Here is an 18509-nt window from a genome sequence, read left to right on the forward strand (position 1 = left end):
TCCGTAGGTGATTATACTTTGGTTTAGACTAACTAACAGTTTACGTAATCTTCTATTATTATGGTTGTTTTTCTGTCGCCAGCCCGTTGCATCTCCTAGATATATATCGAGGTTGACTTTTTGTTGATTAGATATCGGATTGGGTTTTGATTGGATAATGAATGGAAACTTGGATTCCAATAATGTAAAAAACTGTTACATCATATGTTATATCATCAACTGTTACAGTCATACTTCTAATCAAACTAATCACTTTTTTATGAAAGTAATGCTTACAAGTTAAGAATGCATTGACCCAAGTTTCTGTTTTAAGGCGTGTTACTGCTTGAACATTTAAACTGCTTCACTGCTTATTAATTTAAACTGCTTCAGGGATAGCAGTTGGGATAGCACTTATAGCTGAATAGAAAGATATGGATTTGTTTTTCTAGACTCAAGGCTATAATGTCTGTAATACCACAAAATAACATCAACCAATCTTAGAGGAGTTACTGTTGAACTGTTACTGTAAGGAATAGGAGGCTGCTAGAGGTGAATCACCCCTTACTTCCTGGATTTTCTTGAATATGATAACACAGGCAAACACACATGAGATTAAACAAGGTTTTTCAAATGAAACTAAAACTTGGACAATTTGTTTGTTTCTGTTGTTATTTTTAAAAAGTCATGAAGCCCTTTCTCCCAAAATACAAGTTAGTAAAGATGCCTCATATGCTATCTAACCAAATATACTGCCTAAGCCACTAACGCCGAAACTATTTTTGGTGGACCGAGATTTCGAATGATATATAACCCTATAATGATTTGCGTGCACAGATAAAAACCAAAAATCATTGATAATTTTTTGTAAAATATTTGAAGCTATAAAAAAAACATAGTGATCTCAAGATTTTCGTTGAGCCGTGGAACAAGGAATTTCCGCTTTTCGCGTGTGTCCGTGCTATTAACAACTAAGCAAAGAAAATCTGCCGCTGTGACTCTGCTTCCAGGAGATTAAACACATTTTTATAAATGTAGGACGAAACGGTACTTGAGTATTAAATGTACGCTTTTATATAACGAAATGAAACCAGTCACGAAAACCCGCTAAAGATGGGCTAATTCAAGAGACCGCTATAGAGTCATGCAATTCAAAGCTTGGTTTTCATTGCGTTTACGATATTTAAACTGTTGTTTTTTGGGGTCGGGGGGGGGGGGACGGTACCTAAGTTAGGTTTGGTTACGTATTTAATATTTTATATGATTTACCCCCCCCCCCCCCACCCCCTCTAATGTCCAAATATATAGCCAAAATGTGTTTCTAAAATATTATATATTCATCCTATTTTATTTTATTTTATTTTACTAGCATTAACCAAACTTTAGCAGTACATAAAAGAGTACGTTTAATAATCAAGTACCGACGAAACTAGAAACTAAATACTAGTGTCCTTATGCTGAAAACTGCATTGTGGGGGGGGGGGGATGAGCAGGCAATTTGAACTCTGTGGTTTGGCTTTCAACTAGATTGCACCCTTATTTTGAACATCAAATTTGATAGCCAGCTTTAACCTCAATAAAGTTTTCTTCATGTTCATAATTTAAAGTCATTTTTGTGGTTCTATGACTATTTTATCAACCACACGGAAACACATAATGGACTCGTTACATATATAAGAAGAATACGTAAAAAGAATATGGCCAAAAAGTTGAATTTATCAAAATATATTTAGTTGAATTGACTTAAATAGAACTTATAATAAATAAATAGTTGATAATATATAAATACTTGAAAATATATCTAAATGTTTGAAAGATTTAAAGGTTAAATTCATCCTATTTAAGTGCGTGAGTTTTTACATTCACTGCATCAAAAACTTTTTTTAAGCACTGAATTATCAGAGGCTAAGCTTCTGTTAGAAAAAAAAACTCTCCCTGAGAATTGATAAGAGTTCCTCATCAGACATCGAGCACTTATGCCTCAACTCACTATTACAATCTTCCTTGTACCGCCCTTTCAGCCAGGCACCAAAAAGCTTATTCAAAGGTAAATGAGTTAGGTCCTTCACGTCATATTTTTGTAGATATTGTTCAAAATCCCTGAAAAAGATTCAAATCATATCCTTTAAAAACAGTCAGATTAAAAAAAAGAAATAATAATCAGATAAAACTTATAGGATAAGCAAAATGTGCACTGGAATCAAACTTTATACGCCCACAATAATCATTTGTAGTGTAGAAATTCATGAGACGCCGTCGAATATTCTTTGGTTTTTAAACCGATTCCAATGAATCATAGAGTCTAAATTCTGATGAGATTCCCAATTCTTAGACAAATTGAATATGTTTTATTATGAATATATTTCATGAACGCTTAGAAGGAGGTCCAGGGGTGTCTTGGTTCTATCACGCAATCATAGGCAGCGCAGTAGCACTGCCTAAGTAAAGAACGATATTGCCACAATGCATTATTATTTTTTTTCCATACCCGGGCACTTCGTATCGAAGGAGTTGTCGTAGAAACTTCGAAAAGTGCTCATTCGATTGGAAATTGGAGTGGCTAGTGCCCTTTTTAATAGTCGAAAGTGATGGGAAGAGAACCAAAACCCTTCCACGCCCACCATTTCCCGAAAAACATCCAATAAAAATTTGGAGATAGCCATTTTGTTCAGCGTAGTTGATTTCCAGATAGAAATTATGTTTTTGAGGAGGACAGTCCCCCACAGCCTTCAGAACAAGGGTTGTAAGTTATGCTCTGGGGGCATATAAGGTTCTTATGGAAGGCGTTTTCGTAAAAACTTCAAAAAATGCTCATTCAATTGGAAATTCAAAGGGCCATTGCCCATTTTAATAGTCGAAAGTGATGGGAGGGTAACTAGCCCCCCCCCCACGCCCCACGCCAAAACATCATTCCCCAAAACATATCCAATCAAAATTTTGAGATAACCATTTTGTTCAGCGCATTTGATTTCCAGATAGAAAATATGTTTTTGAGGAGGACACTCCCCCACAACCCTCAGGGCAAGGGTTTTAAGTTATGCCCTGAGGGTATATAAGAACGATGTTGGCACATAGTACTATTTATTATTTTTTCTGTTTAGAGCAGGACACTTCGTATCGAAGAAGTTGTCATAAAAACTTTGAAAAGGGCTCATTCAATCGGAAATTGGAGTGGCTTGTGCACTTTTTAATAGTCGAAAGTGATTGGAAGGCAAATAACATCCGTCCCACGCCCACCGTTTCCCGAAACACATCCAATCAAAATTTTGAGATAGCCATTTTGTTCACCGGGGTTGATTTCCAGATAGAAATTATGTTTTTCAGGAGGACACTCCCTCACAGCCTTCAGGACAAGGGTTGTAAGTTATGCCCTAGGGGCATATAATGTTTGTATAGAAGGCGTTGTCGTCAAAAAAGGCTCATTCGATTGGAAATTCAAAGAGCTAGTGCCCTTTTTAATAGTCGAAAGTGATTGGAGGGCAACTAGCCCCCCCCCCCCCCCTATGTTTCCAGATAGAGATTATTTTTTTGAGGAGGACACTGCCCCACAGCCCTCAGGGAAAGGGTTGTAAGTTATGCCTTGGGGGCATATAAGGTTTTTATAGAAAGCGTTATCGTAGAAACTTCAAAAAAGACTCATTCGACTGGAATTTTAAAGGGCTTTAGAACGCGTTGTCGTAGAAACTTCAAAAAGGGCTCATTCGATTGGAAATTGAAATGGCTAGCACCCTTTTTAATAGTCGAAAGTGATTGGAAGGCAACTAACACCCCTTCCACGCCCTCCATTTTCCCAAACTCATCCAATCAAAATTTTGAGATAGCCTTTTTGTTCCGCGCAGTTTAAAGTTCAGAAAATTATACATTTGAGCAGGGCACTCCCCCACAGTCTTCAGGCCAAGGGTTATAAGTTATGCCCTAGGGCATATAAATTTTTATCGAAATCTTTGTAAGATTTAAGATTTTTTTAAGGTTTTTATAGAAAGCGTTTTTGGTAGAAACTTAAAAAAAGGCTCATTCGATTGGAAATTCGAAGGGCTAGTGCCCTTTTTAGTATTCAAAAGGGATTAGAGGGAAACTAACCCCCCTCTCACGCCCACCATTTCCCCAAACACATACAATCAAAACTTTGAGATAGCCATATTTTCAACGTAGTTTTAAGTTCTGTAAATTATGTCTTTGAGGATGACAACCCCCTCACAGCCCTCAGGGCAAGGGTTGTAAGTTATGCCCTGGGGGCATATAAAGTTTTTATAGAACGCGTTATCGTAGAAACTACAAAAAGGGCTCAATGGATTAGAAATTGAAATGGCTAGTGCCGTTTTTAATAGTCGAAAGTAATTGGAAGGCAAATAAGAACCCTTCCACGCCTACCATTTCCCGAAACACATACAATCTAAATTTTGAGATAGCCATTTTGTTCATCGTAGTTGATTTCCAGATAGAAATTATTTATTTGAGGAGGACAATCCACCACAGCCCTCGGGGAAAGGGTTGTAAGTTATGCTCTGGGGGCATATAATGTTTTTATAGAAAGCGTTGTCGTAGAAACTTCAAAAAACACTCATTCGATTGGAATTTCAAAGGGCTTTAGAACGTGTTGTCGTAGAAACTTCAAAAAGGGCTCATTTGATTAGAAATTGAAATGGCTAGTACCCTTTCTAATAGTCGAAAGTGATTGGAAGGCCACTAAAACCCCTTCCACGCCCACCATTTCCCCAAACTCATCCAATCAAAATTTTGAGATAGCCTTTTTGTTCCGCGCAGTTTAAAGATCAGAAAATTATACCTTTGAGCTGGAAACTCCCCTACAGTCTTCTGGCCAAGGGTTATAAGTTATGCCCTGGGGCATATAAATTTTTATCAAAATCTTTGTAAAATTTAAGATTTTTTAAGGTTTTTATAGAAATTGTTTTTTTGTAGAAACTTCAAAAAAGGTTCATTCGATTGGAAATTCGAAGGGCTAGTGCCCTTTTTAATAGTCGAAAGTGATTGGAGGGCAACTAGCCCCCCCCCACGCCAATCATTCCCCAAAACATATCCAATCAAAATTTTGAGATAGCCATTTTGTTCAGCGCATTTGATTTCCAGATACAAAATATGTTTTTGAGGAGGAAACTCCCCCACAACCCTCAGGGCAAGGGTCTTAAGTAATGCCCTGAGGGTATATAAGAACGATGTTGGCACATAGTACTATTTATTATTTTTTCTGTTTAGAGCAGGACACTTCGTATCGAAGAAGTTGTCATAAAAACTTTGAAAAGGGCTCATTCAATCGGAAATTGGAGTGGCTTGTGCACTTTTTAATAGTCGAAAGTGATTGGAAGGCAAATAACATCCGTCCCACGCCCACCGTTTCCCGAAACATATCCAATCAAAATTTTGAGATAGCCATTTTGTTCACCGGGGTTGATTTCCAGATAGAAATTATGTTTTTCAGGAGGACACTCCCTCACAGCCTTCAGGACAAGGGTTGTAAGTTATGCCCTAGGGGCATATAATGTTTGTATAGAAGGCGTTGTCGTCAAAAAAGGCTCATTCGATTGGAAATTCAAAGAGCTAGTGCCCTTTTTAATAGTCGAAAGTGATTGGAGGGCAACTAGCCCCCCCCATGTTTCCAGATAGAGATTATTTTTTTGAAGAGGACACTGTCCCACAGCCCTCAGGGAAAGGGTTGTAAGTTATGCCTTGGGGGCATATAAGGTTTTTATAGAAAGCGTTATCGTAGAAACTTCAAAAAAGACTCATTCGACTGGAATTTCAAAGGGCTTTAGAACGCGTTGTCGTAGAAACTTCAAAAAGGGCTCATTCGACTGGAAATTGAAATCGCTAGCACCCTTTTTAATAGTCTAAAGTGATTGGAAGGCAACTAACAGCCCTTCCACGCCCTCCATTTCCCCAAACTCATCCAATCAAAATTTTGTGATAGCCTTTGTGTTCCGCGCAGTTTAAAGTTCAGAAAATTATACATTTGAGCAGGGCACTCCCCCACAGTCTTTAGGCCAAGGGTTATAAGTTATGCCCTAGGGCATATAAATTTTTATCGAAATCTTTGTAAGATTTAAGATTTTTTAAGATTTTTATAGAAAGCGTTTTTGGTAGAAACTTAAAAAAAGGCTCATTCGATTGGAAATTCGAAGGGCTAGTGCCCTTTTTAGTATTCAAAAGGGATTAGAGGGAAACTAACCCCCCTCTCACGCCCACCTTTTCCCCAAACACATCCAATAAAAATTTTGAGATAGCCATTTTTAAACGTAGTTTTAAGTTCTGTAAATTATGTCTTTGAGGATGACAACCCCCTCACAGACCTCAGGGCAAGGGTTGTAAGTTATGCCCTGGGGGCATATAAAGTTTTTATAGAACGCGTTATCGTAGAAACTACAAAAAGGGCTCAATGGATTAGAAATTGAAATGGCTAGTGCCGTTTTTAATAGTCGAAAGTAATTTGAAGGCAAATAAGACCCCTTCCACGCCCACCATTTCCCGAAACACATCCAATCTAAATTTTGAGATAGCCATTTTGTTCATCGTAGTTGATTTCCAGATAGAAATTATTTATTTGAGGAGGACAATCCACCACAGCCCTCGGGGAAAGGGTTGTAAGTTATGCTCTGGGGGCATATAATGTTTTTATAGAAAGCGTTGTCGTAGAAACTTCAAAAAACACTCATTCGATTGGAATTTCAAAGGGCTTTAGAACGTGTTGTCGTAGAAACTTCGAAAAGGGCTCATTTGATTAGAAATTGAAATGGCTAGTACCCTTTCTAATAGTCGAAAGTGATTGGAAGGCCACTAAAACCCCTTCCACGCCCACCATTTCCCCAAACTCATCCAATCAAAATTTTGAGATAGCCTTTTTGTTCCGCGCAGTTTAAAGATCAGAAAATTATACCTTTGAGCTGGAAACTCCCCCTACAGTCTTCTGGCCAAGGGTTATAAGTTATGCCCTGGGGCATATAAATTTTTATCAAAATCTTTGTAAAATTTAAGATTTTTTAAGGTTTTTATAGAAATTGTTTTTTTGTAGAAACTTCAAAAAAGGTTCATTCGATTGGAAATTCGAATGGTTAGTGCCCTTTTTAATATTCGAAAGTGATTGGATGGCAACTAACCCCACTCTCACACCCACCTTTTCCCCGAACACATCCAATCAAAATTTTAAGATAGCCATTTTGATCAACGTGGTTGAAAGTTCTGGAAATTAGGTCTTTGAGGATGACAAACCCCCACAGCCCTCAGGGGAAGGGTTGTAAGTTATGCCCTTGGGGCGTATAAGGTTTTTATAGAACGCATTGTCGTAAAAAGTTCAGAAATGGTTCATTCGATTGAAAATTGAAATGGTTAGTGCCCTTTTTAATAGCCGAAAGTAATTGGAAGGCAACTAACACTTTATATAGCCTTTTTTTCCACGCAGTTTAAAGTACAGGAAGTTATATCTTTGGTTAGAACACTCCCCCCACAGTCTTCAGGGCAAGGGTTATAAGTTATTCCCTGGGGATATACAAGTTTTTTTGAAATCTTTGTCGTAGAGACTTGAAAAAGGGCTCATTCGATTGCAAATTCAAAGGACTAGTGCCCTTTTTAATAGCCTCGAAAGTTATTTGAGGGCAACTACCTCCCCCCCTCTCACGCCCACCTTTTCCCCAAACACATCCATTCAAAATTTTTTGATAACCATTTCATTCAACGTAGTTGAAAGTTTTAGAAATTAGGTCTTTAAGGATGACAACCCCTCCACCCCCACAGCCCTCAGGGCAAGGGTCATATGTTATGCCCTAGGTGCATATAAGGTTCTTATAGAAAGCGATGTTGTAGAAACTTCAAAAAGGCCTCATTCGATTGGAAATTGAAAGGGCTAAGAAACTAAAAAAAATACAAATGAATGTACATTGTCAGTTTAACATACATATACTGATATTTAGTAATCCAAATGTTAATATTATTTGATTTATTAAAGTTATAAAAGTAAAATCATTTATATTTTTTTCAGTAAAGTGCAAGTTATGTTCTGGCCTTGGGAAGGCATAGGGGTTTATCGCCCAACTTATGTTAATTTCTGCTCGTTTTGAGTTTTACTCGGTTATTTATTGTAATTTCTGTTCGTTTTGACTTACATTTGATTATCGATGCTGATTTCTGGTAGTTTCACTCTTGGTAGATTATTTGATATTATTTTTGCTCAACTTTTGTTTTAAGGAGTTCTTTACTTTCCTTTAAAAAACTTATTTTGTGCAAAAAGTTTTTTTTAATTAATCTATAAAATACCAATGTACATGTACAAGTGTAATTTTTCTTCCAAGTAAAGTTGAGTTCTTATTTTGACAAACTGCATCAAATCAACTAGTATTACTACCGGCACTACTATTACTGCTACTAAAGCTAAGGGTTTCAAGGTGAAATTTTCAGGCAATATTGAAACTGTATTGAAGTAAATTGAAACATGCTCACACAGGTTGTTAAGAGGACACCACCAATTCTTCAGGAACGGTTGATGGTATTAAGATTTTATTTGAAGCTTAATCAATTAAGTTGAAGCTTTCAAGGAATCTTTAGGCAGATGTTGAACTATATCAAAAGGTTTGTGCATGCTACTACGTATTAAGGTGGGACTTTCAAGAAATATTTAGGTGGATGTTCAAAACGAACTATGCTCATGTAGATTTTGAAAAAGGTGACGAAGCAATATCAAAATAACGGGTTTCATTATTAAGTTAGATCTTTCAGGGTAAGGTAAGCCAGATTTTGACCTAGCCAGAAGACACTATGTGTATGGTATACTTTTAATGCTGCTTCTACGTTTACTGTAACTAATGACACTAGGGGCATTAAGTTGAAACTCTTAGGGAACGTTTAGGGGGAGTTATAATTGAACGAAAAAAATCTATGTATGTATATATTAAAAGGGCATATAAGCAATATTATAGGCAGCCCTGCTCTATTATAGTTAGTAATATCATTGAAATTTTTAAAGGAGCTATTTTGACTGGAAATTAGTATTATTGGGTCAATCTGTTTAACGACACACATGCCCAATCATTCGTACGACACACATATTCTATCATTCCTACGACATATATGTATCCTGTCATTCCTATGACATACAAGACCCATTATTCCTAAAACACACACATCCTGTCAGTCCTACGACACACATTTCCTATAATTCCTACGACACACATATCCTTTCTCTCCGAGCGGATATTGGAAACATCAAGTTTGACTAGCATCTGGTTTACGGAAATATTATTATCAGAGTTTCGTGTGCCAAGAATGTCGTTCAATAATAAAACTGACTTTGGGGTAACATTATGTCTAATAAATGAAGTTCTAAGATGAATTGTAATAAAAAATTGGATGAGATCTTTTTTCTACTCTGATGGTATCGACCTGATTATCGATTATTGACTATTGATAATTGATAAGGACTACAACAGGGCAAGTATCATTATTGTAATGTAATGGTCCTATACACACCAGTTTTCCATTACCGGGATTGCGCAGGAGTTTGGGTCCCCACAACCTCATCCAGGGCCCTGAGTACCCCCAGGGCCCCATCAGACCACTGCAGGGCCTTAATTTCCCCTCCAGACCATTAAATTATTTGCCTTTCCTCTCCATTTTTCCTTAGAATTAAGAAAAGACGGTTTTTTTGAACTTTTTCCTGTTTTAAAATGACATGCAATCTGGTGAACATAGTTTTTGGAGGCGATATTGTTAACTATATTAGTAGATAGTGTCAAGTTTTGTTTTCCAACGATACATTTTTTAGCTTCTAAGCAGTTTTCCATTGATTTTATAAAGTTTATGTCTAAGGTATCAATCGAACGTGAAACCCATATGGTAAAACAACAACACGTTACTTGACTGAGTCAAAGAGTCATTAATGAAATTCAGACTTTAGAAATACATTCTAATGCATTTAATGTATTGCTTCCGGGTCGTTGACCAACTGATGTTAAACTTCTCTACATCGTAACAAGTTATTTACGCAATCGATTACTCAATTGTATTTATGGTAAATGTTGCCCCCCCCCCACATTATTCTTAGAATAAACACAAAATTATTTTACTTTTTTCATGTCTTGAAATGACATGCAATCTGGTGAACATAGTTTTTGGAGGCGATATTGTTAACTATATTAGTAAATGGTGTCATGTTTTGTTTTCCAACGATACATTTTTTGTAAACATAACACATACATAACAAAATACAACAAAACAGAAGACACTTTGAAAAAAATAGAGGTGAAACCTAGCAAAACAGAAAACACTGAAAAAAAAACTTTTAAGGTGAAACGTAACACAACAGAACACTTTGAAAAAAAACTTTTAAGGCGAAATGTATCAAAACAAAAGAAACTTTAAAAAAACTTTTAAGGTTAAAGTAAAAAAACAGAAAACTTTGAAAAAAAACTTTTAAGGTGAAACCTAACAAAAAAGAAGACACTTTAGAAAAACATTTAAGGTGAAACCTAACAAAGCAGAAGACACTGAAAAATTTTTTTGTGTAAAACCTAATAAAACAGAAGACTGAAAAAATAACATTTAAGGTGAAACCTACCCAAACAGAAGACATTTGAAAAAAAAACTTTTAAGGTGAAACCTAACAAAACGGAAAACACTGAAAAAAACTTTTCAGGTGAAATGTACCAAAACAGAAGACACTTTGAAAAAAACTTTTAAGGTGAAACCTAACAAAACAGAGGACAGTTAAAAAAAAGTTTGAAGGTGAAACGCTACAAAAAAGAATACACTTTGAAAAAAAACTTTGAAGGTGAAACCTAACAAGACAGAAGACACTTTGAAAAAAATTAAGGTGAAGCTTAACAAAGCAGAAGACACTTTTAAAAAAACTTTTAATGTGAAACCTAACAAAACAGAGGATTGAAAAAAAATTAAGGTGAAACCTAACAAATCAAAAACACTTTGAAAAAGACTTTTAAGATGAAACCTAACAATACAGAGGACTGAAAAAACTTTAAGGTGAAAAGTAACAAAACAGATGACACCTCAAAAAATTTGAGGTGAAACGCATCAAAATACAAGACACTTTAAAAAAAACCTTAAGGTGAAACCTAACAAAACAAAAAACACTGAAAAAAATTTAAGGTGAAACGTAACAAAACAGAAGACACTTAAGAAAAACTTTTAAGGTTAAACTTAACAAAAAAGAAGACGAAAAAAAACATTGAAGGTGAAACCTAACAAAGCAGAAGACACTGAAAAATTTTTTTTGTGTAAAACCTAATAAAACAGAAGACTGAAAAAATAACATTTAAGGTGAAACCTAACAAAACAGAAGACATTTGAAAAAAAACTTTTAAGGTGAAACCTAACAAAACGGAAAACACTGAAAAAAACTTTTCAGGTGAAATGTACCAAAACAGAAGACACTTTGAAAAAAACTTTTAAGGTGAAACCTAACAAAACAGAGGACAGTTAAAAAAAAGTTTGAAGGTGAAACGCTACAAAAAAGAATACACTTTGAAAAAAAACTTTGAAGGTGAAACCTAACAAGACAGAAGACACTTTGAAAAAAATTAAGGTGAAGCTTAACAAAGCAGAAGACACTTTTAAAAAAAACTTTTAATGTGAAACCTAACAAAACAGAGGATTGAAAAAAAATTAAGGTGAAACCTAACAAATCAAAAACACTTTGAAAAAGACTTTTAAGATGAAACCTAACAATACAGAGGACTGAAAAAACTTTAAGGTGAAAAGTAACAAAACAGATGACACCTCAAAAAATTTGAGGTGAAACGCATCAAAATACAAGACACTTTAAAAAAAACCTTAAGGTGAAACCTAACAAAACAAAAAACACTGAAAAAAATTTAAGGTGAAACGTAACAAAACAGAAGACACTTAAGAAAAACTTTTAAGGTTAAACTTAACAAAAAAGAAGACGAAAAAAAACATTGAAGGTGAAACCTAACAAATCAGAAGATATTTTGAAAAAAAATATAAGGTGAAACCTAACAAAACAAAAACACGGAAAAAAACTTTTAAGGGGAAACGTAAGAAAACAGAAGATACTTAAAATAAAATTTCAAGGTGAAACGTAACAAAATAACACTGGAAAAAAACTTTAGTGTCAAAACTAACAGAACAAAAAACACTGAAACTTTTTTTAAGATGAAACGAAACAAAACAGAAGACACTTCGAAAAAAAAACTTTTAAGGTTAAACTTAACAAAATAGAAGACAAAAAAAACGTTGAAGGTGAAACCTAACAAATCAGAAGACACTTTGAAAAAAACTTTAAGGTGAAAGCTAACAAAACAAAAAACACTGAAAAACTTTTAAGGTGAAACGTAAGAAAACAGGAGATACTTTGCAAAGAAAACTTTTAAGGCGAAACATAACAAAACAACACTGAAATAAAAATTTCAGGTGAAATCTATAATAAAAAAGCATAATAAAGCTCAAGACACTTTGAAAAAAACCTTAAGGTGAAACCTAACAAAAACAAAATACTGAAAAAATTTAAGGTGAAACGTAACAAAACAGAAGACACTTAAAAAAACTTTTAAGGTGAAACTTAACAAAACAGAAGACGAAAAAAACATTGAAGGTGAAACCTAACAAATCAGAAGACATTTTGAAAAAAACTATAAGGTGAAACCTAACAAAACAAAAAACACTGAGAAAAACTTTTAAGGCGAAACGTAAGAAAACAGAAGATAATTAAAAAAAACTTTTAAGGTTACACTTAACAAAACAGAATTCCAGTGAAAAAAATATTGAAGGTGAAACCTAACAAATCAGAAGACACTTTGGAAAAAAACATTTAAGGTGAAAGATAACAGCGTGCACGCACGCTTACTGAGCCCAAATGAACCTAACTCAAAATCAGTTAGCACAACGTAACCTAAGTAAAAAATCTGTTTTGTTGTCATCTATAACATAAAATCATCTTTTTCTAATGAGCGCCAAGTAAAGAAAAAAACCACATGGAATTACTAGGTTTCACCTCAAAAATTTTTTTTTATGGTTCTGTTTTGTTAGGTTTCTCTTAAAAAGTTTTTTCTTTCGGGTATCTTTTGTTTTGTTACATTTCACCTGAAAACTTTTTAGGTTTCCCTTCAAAAATTTTCCCTCCGTGCCTTCTGTTTTGTTATGTTTCACATTAAAAAAATTTTTTCAAAGAAATTCTATGTATTTGATATGATTTCTATGAGATTTTACTGGATTTCTATGGACCGGTTATGATTTATACATTTATTTTCTTGGTGTCCGTGGTTTGGTCTGGATTCTTAGGCTTGACCCTAATTCTTATGAATCAGTGTGGTTTTTCTATGCATTGCTTATAATTTCAATGAATTCTTCCGGATTTCTGTGTATTGGCTATAATTTCTATAGGATTTTTCTTGATTTCTATGGACCGGTCTTGATTTCTATAGTTTTGTCTTTATGTCTTTGGCTTAGTTTGAATTTATAGGGTTAACACTGATTTTATAAGAATTTGTTTGGATTTCTAAGCAATGCTTAAGATTTCTATGAGTTCATCCTGAACTTTTAAGGTGAAACTTAAAAAACAGAAGACACTTTGAAAAAAAACTTTTAAGGTAAAAAGTAACAAAACAGAATCGAATTTAAAAAAAACTTCTAAGGTGAAACCTAACAAGACACTTTAAATTAAGGTGAAACCTAATAAAACAGAAAACACTGAAAAAACTTTTGAGGTGAAATGTAACCAAACACAAGATATTTTGAAAAAACTTTTAAGGTGAAAAGTAACAAAACAACACTGAAAAAAATGTTTAAGCTAAAACGTAACAAAAAAGGAAACACTTTAAAAAAACTTTTAAGGTTAAAATTAACAAAACAGAAGACTTAAGAAAAAGATTAAAGGTGAAACCTAAAAAATCAGAAGACACTTTGAAAACAAACATTTAAGGTGAAAGCTAACAGCGTGCGCATGCGCTTACTGAGCCCAAATGAACCTAACTCAAAATCAGTTAAAATAATGTAATCTAAGTGAAAATTTATTATAGTGTCATCTATAACATAAAATCATCGGTTTTTAATGGGCGCCAAATAAAGAAAAAAGACACATGGAACTATTAGATTTCACCTTAAAAGTTTCTTTAGTGTTCTATTTTGTTATGTTTCACCTTAAATTCTTTTCCTTTCAGCGTCTTCTGTTTTGTTACGTTCCAACTTAAAAGTTTTTTCAGTGTCTTCTGTTTTGTTACGTTCACCTTAAAAGTTTATAGGTTTCCCTTTAAGAAAAATTTTCTCAGTGTCTTCTGTTTTATAGCGTTTCACCTTAAAAGTTTTGTTTTTCAAATCATCTTCTGTTTTGTTATGTATCACCTAAAAAGTTTTTTTTCAAAGTGTTTTCTGTTTTGTTAAGTTTCACCCTAAAAATTTTTTTCAAAGTGTCTTCTCTTTTGTAACGTTTCACCTTAAAGTTTTTTTGTCAGTCTTCTTTTATGTTAGCTTTCATCTTAAAAGTTTTTTTTCGACGTATCTTCTGATTTGTTAGGTTTCACCTTAACTGTTTTTTTAGTCTTCTGCTTTGTCAATTTTACCTTAAAGGTTTTTTAAAGCATATTTAGTTTGGTTATGTTTCACCTTAAAAGTTTTTATTTTCAAAGTATCTTCTGCATTGTTAAGTTTCACCTTAATTTTTTTTCAAAGTGTCTCCTGTTTTGTTATATATCACCTTAATTTTTTTTGCAAAGTGTCTTCTGTTTTCTTACGTTTAACCTTAAAAGTTTTTCTTAAGTGTCTTCTGTTTTATTACGTTTCACCTTAAAAGTTTTTTTCAGTGTTTTTTGTTTCGTTAGATTTCACCTTAAAGTTTATATTCAGTGTCTTCTGTTTCGTTATGTTTCAACTTAGAAAATATTTTCAAATTGTCTTCTGTTTTGTTATTTTTCACCTTAATTTTTTTCAAAGTGTCTACTGTCTTATTATGTTTCACCCTAAAAGTTTTTTTTAGGTCTCTTATGCTTTGTTACTTTTCACCTTAAAGTTTTGCTTTCTGTATTCAGTTTTGTTAGCTTTTACCCAAATTTTTTTATCAAAGTGTCTTCTGATTTGTTAGGTTTCACCTTAAATGCTTTCTTTCAGTCATTTGTTTTGTTACTTTTCAACTTAAAAGTTTTTTTTTCAAAGATTCTTCTGTTTTGTTCCGTTTCACCCTAAAAGCTTATTAAGGTTTCTTCTGCTTTGTTACTTTTCACTGTAAACTTTTTCTTTCAGTCTTCAGTTTTGTTAGCTTTCACCTTAATTTTTTTTTTCAAAGTGTCTTCTGATTTAACAGGTTTCACCTTAAATGTTTTTTTCAGTCTTCTGTTTTGTTAGGTTTCACCTTAAAAGCTTTTTTTTAAGTATCTTCTGTTTTGTTACGTTTCACCTTAAACGTTTTTTAACTGTCTTTTGTTTTGTTACGTTTCACCTTAAAAGTTTATTTGGTGTTTTCTGTTTTACTAGGTTTCACCTTAAATGTTCTCTTTTTCTTCAGTCTTCTGTTCTGTTAGGTTTCACCTTAAATGTTCTTTTTCGAAGTGTCTTCTGCTTTGTTCGGTTTCATCTTAATGTATTTTTTAAGTTTCTGCTGTTTTGTTACGTTTAACCTTAATTTTGTTTTAAAGTATCTTCTGTTTTTTACGTTTCACTTTAAAACTTTTTTTCAAAGTGTTGTTTTGTTACGTTTTACCTTAGAAGTTTTCTTTCAAAGTATCTTCTGTTTTATTGCGCTTCACCTTAAAAGTTTTTATTTAGTGTTTTATTAGGTTTCAACTAAAAGTTTTTTCAAAAACTGTGTTCACCATATTGCACATCATTTAAGACACGAAAAAAGTTCAAAAACAATTTTTCGTTTGCTCATTCTAAGAAAAAGGGGGGGCAAAAACACGGAGGGGCTTGAAGGGGGCCTGGGGTCCCAGGAGTAGGGATAAGGGACCCTGGGGGAACTCGGGGCACTGGATGAGAATGTGGGGCTCAAACTCATGCGCAAGCCTCGTAATGGAAGACCGGTGTAAATAGGACCATTATATTACAGTAATGATAGTTGCCCTGTTGTAGTCATACCAAAATAACAATAGTCAAAAATCAATAATTGGGTTGATACCACTAAAGAATAAAGAAAATCTCATCCAATTGTTTATCAGAATTCATATCAGAACTTCATTTATTAGACATAATGTTAATTAAAAGTCACTTCTATTATTGAACGACATTCTTGGCAAACGAAACTATGATAACAATGTTTCCAAGAATTTTCTTTATCGCACCAGTAGTGACAACGCAATACCAGATGCTCGACAGACTTGATGTCTCTTATGTCCGCTCGGAATGAAAGGATATATGTCGTAGGAATCATAGGAAATGTGTGTCGTAAGAAATGACATATCTGTGCCGTAGGAATGATGGGGCATGTATGTGGTTAAACAGATTTACCCAATACTACTGAAATTAAATGTTATAGTGTTATTTTGAATGAGGGCAAACAGCCCTCTATTTTAGCCCAAAAGCTTCCAAACACGTCAGATCAAAATCTTGAGACAGCCATTTTACTCAGGATGGTTGAACGGTCCAGTAGATATGTTTTTAGAGGTATTCGGTATGTCACACACCCCCACAGTTATGCATTTTGTCTTCTTTGCTCTTAAACTACATGTTGTTTTAAAACTAAATCAAAAAGTATTTTTGTAAACGGGTTGCCAATAAGACATCTCAGCAATTCCCAAGGACGACTGAGGGTTTTAAGTTACAATTTAACTAAATCAAAAGAGTGTGAAAGCATCTAGGTTGTCAAAGATTATAGATAGAAAATTTTGGAAATGGTATTAAGTTTTATTTTTCACGACAAATAGAGGAGGTATAAAACTAAATTAAACAATACTATTTGTGTCAAGATTTTCAATAGGGTGTATATTGCTAAAAATCATTGAAAAAACTCTCCAGCATACAAATAGCAAGTCAAACTATGAATTCATACAGAAAACCAAATACTTTAAAATTTTTATTTCCTTTCTACATGAAAAATACTATGTCAATAAAAAACCGAACAGAAGTCAACAGAAAATATTTTTCCACATAACAAGTTTTTCCCAGAAAAGTAAAGAACTCCATTAAACTAAAAATGAACAGAAATAAAATCGAATAATCTACCAAGCATTTTGTAAAACTACCACAAGTCATCATATATAAAGAAAAGAAACCCAAAAAGAACAGAAATCACAATAAATAACCGAGTCGAACTCAAAACAAGCAGAAATTTACATGAGCAGGGCTGATAACCCCCATGCCTTCTCAAGACCAGAAAAAAATTGCGCTTTACTGAAAAAATACAAGTGAATATGCACTGTCAGTTTAATATACATATGTTGATATCTATACCTTAAAGTCTTGATAATTTTTGATCTATTTAAGTTAAAAGGTTAAAATATTAAAAAAAAATTTTTTTCAGTAAAGTGCAAAGTATGTTCTGGTCTTGAGAAAGTATCGGGGGGGGGGGGGTGTCAGCCCTGCTCATGTTAATTTTTGCTTGTTTTAAGTTTGAAACTGTTCTTGTTCTTATCTTAATAAGTCCAGCTGGAGGTGTCTGAATCTGTTAGTCAAAATGTCGATACAATAGTAATTTTTTAACGTTTTAACATTGAAAGTTGCAATTTGTATAGTTTTTTAAGCTATTGAAAGCATTATACCCTCGGGAAAAGCAATGGTCCCAGAACTAGTGCATTATGGGAACTAAAACATCCTCTCAAGTCTATAGGGAGCCCTTAAGCCAGCTTAAAACCGGACAGTAAAGATGTCCCTGGGACCTTCAGTATGGATGAAGGTTTTGTGCAATCTTGGGTCATGCTCTTCTATCAACAAGATTCGAAACCCTCCCTAAGCTATCTCAAGCCTATTACGTTCCATTACCTCCCGCTAGATAGAATCCGGCCCTTGCAATTTTGATGAGTCTACGAGAGATCAATAAGTCAATAAAATTTTCTGTTTCGCTTCTCAGTAGATTCGGCCTCATTCTGATGCCTATATTGTTATTTGAAATATCATAATGCCATTTATTCTTTTCAAAAAGATCTGAATTTTGTAGTTTTCTAAGGGCGTTACACTTTGGAAGACCTGCCTATATCTAATATTTTTAAACGCCATCAATATCATGGGGAGTGTGGTAAAAATAAAAATTGGTGTGGAACTCTGAATCGTTCAAGTGGATAAAAACCTACTACTACCAGCAAAATATCACAAAAAAACAGGTTATGCAATGAAAATACCACTAAGAATGAACCACATTTTGCTCATCCTTAGGAATCTAACCATAGCCGTCGGATGTTGTGTTCAAATGCATGAATCACTTGGGCCATAAGCTCGTACTTTATGTGCTCGGTCTTTTAGGCAATTAAATAAAAAAAAAGTTTTTTTTTTAACTGAAAGTAAAGAGCGACGTTAAAACTTAAACGAACATAAATTATTCCTTATATGAAAGGGGCTGTCCCCTCCTCAACGCCTCGCTCTTGACGCTAAAGTTTTTTATTGTTTAAAAAAATAGGGTTGTGGGAAAGTCAAAC

At 34.0% G+C, this 18509-nt stretch overlaps 1 protein-coding gene across 1 annotated transcript in view; it reads right to left on the bottom strand.

Annotated features, from left to right (window-relative positions):
• Positions 1-1781: 1781 nt before the first annotated feature.
• Positions 1782-18509, bottom strand: part of LOC148955860 (uncharacterized) — a 111749-nt gene continuing 95021 nt past the window's right edge. The window contains exon 5 of the mRNA XM_089108388.1: positions 1782-2079. Within this exon, the coding sequence (XP_088964514.1) occupies positions 1896-2079 (184 nt within the window). The 3' untranslated portion in view covers positions 1782-1895. The remainder of the gene's footprint in view (positions 2080-18509) is intronic.

The sequence above is a fragment of the Artemia sp. Qi Xiang Cuo genome, chromosome 2 (genome assembly GCF_049724085.1).
Source record: "Artemia sp. Qi Xiang Cuo chromosome 2, ASM4972408v1, whole genome shotgun sequence".
Taxonomy (NCBI): Eukaryota; Metazoa; Arthropoda; class Branchiopoda; order Anostraca; family Artemiidae; genus Artemia; species Artemia sp. Qi Xiang Cuo.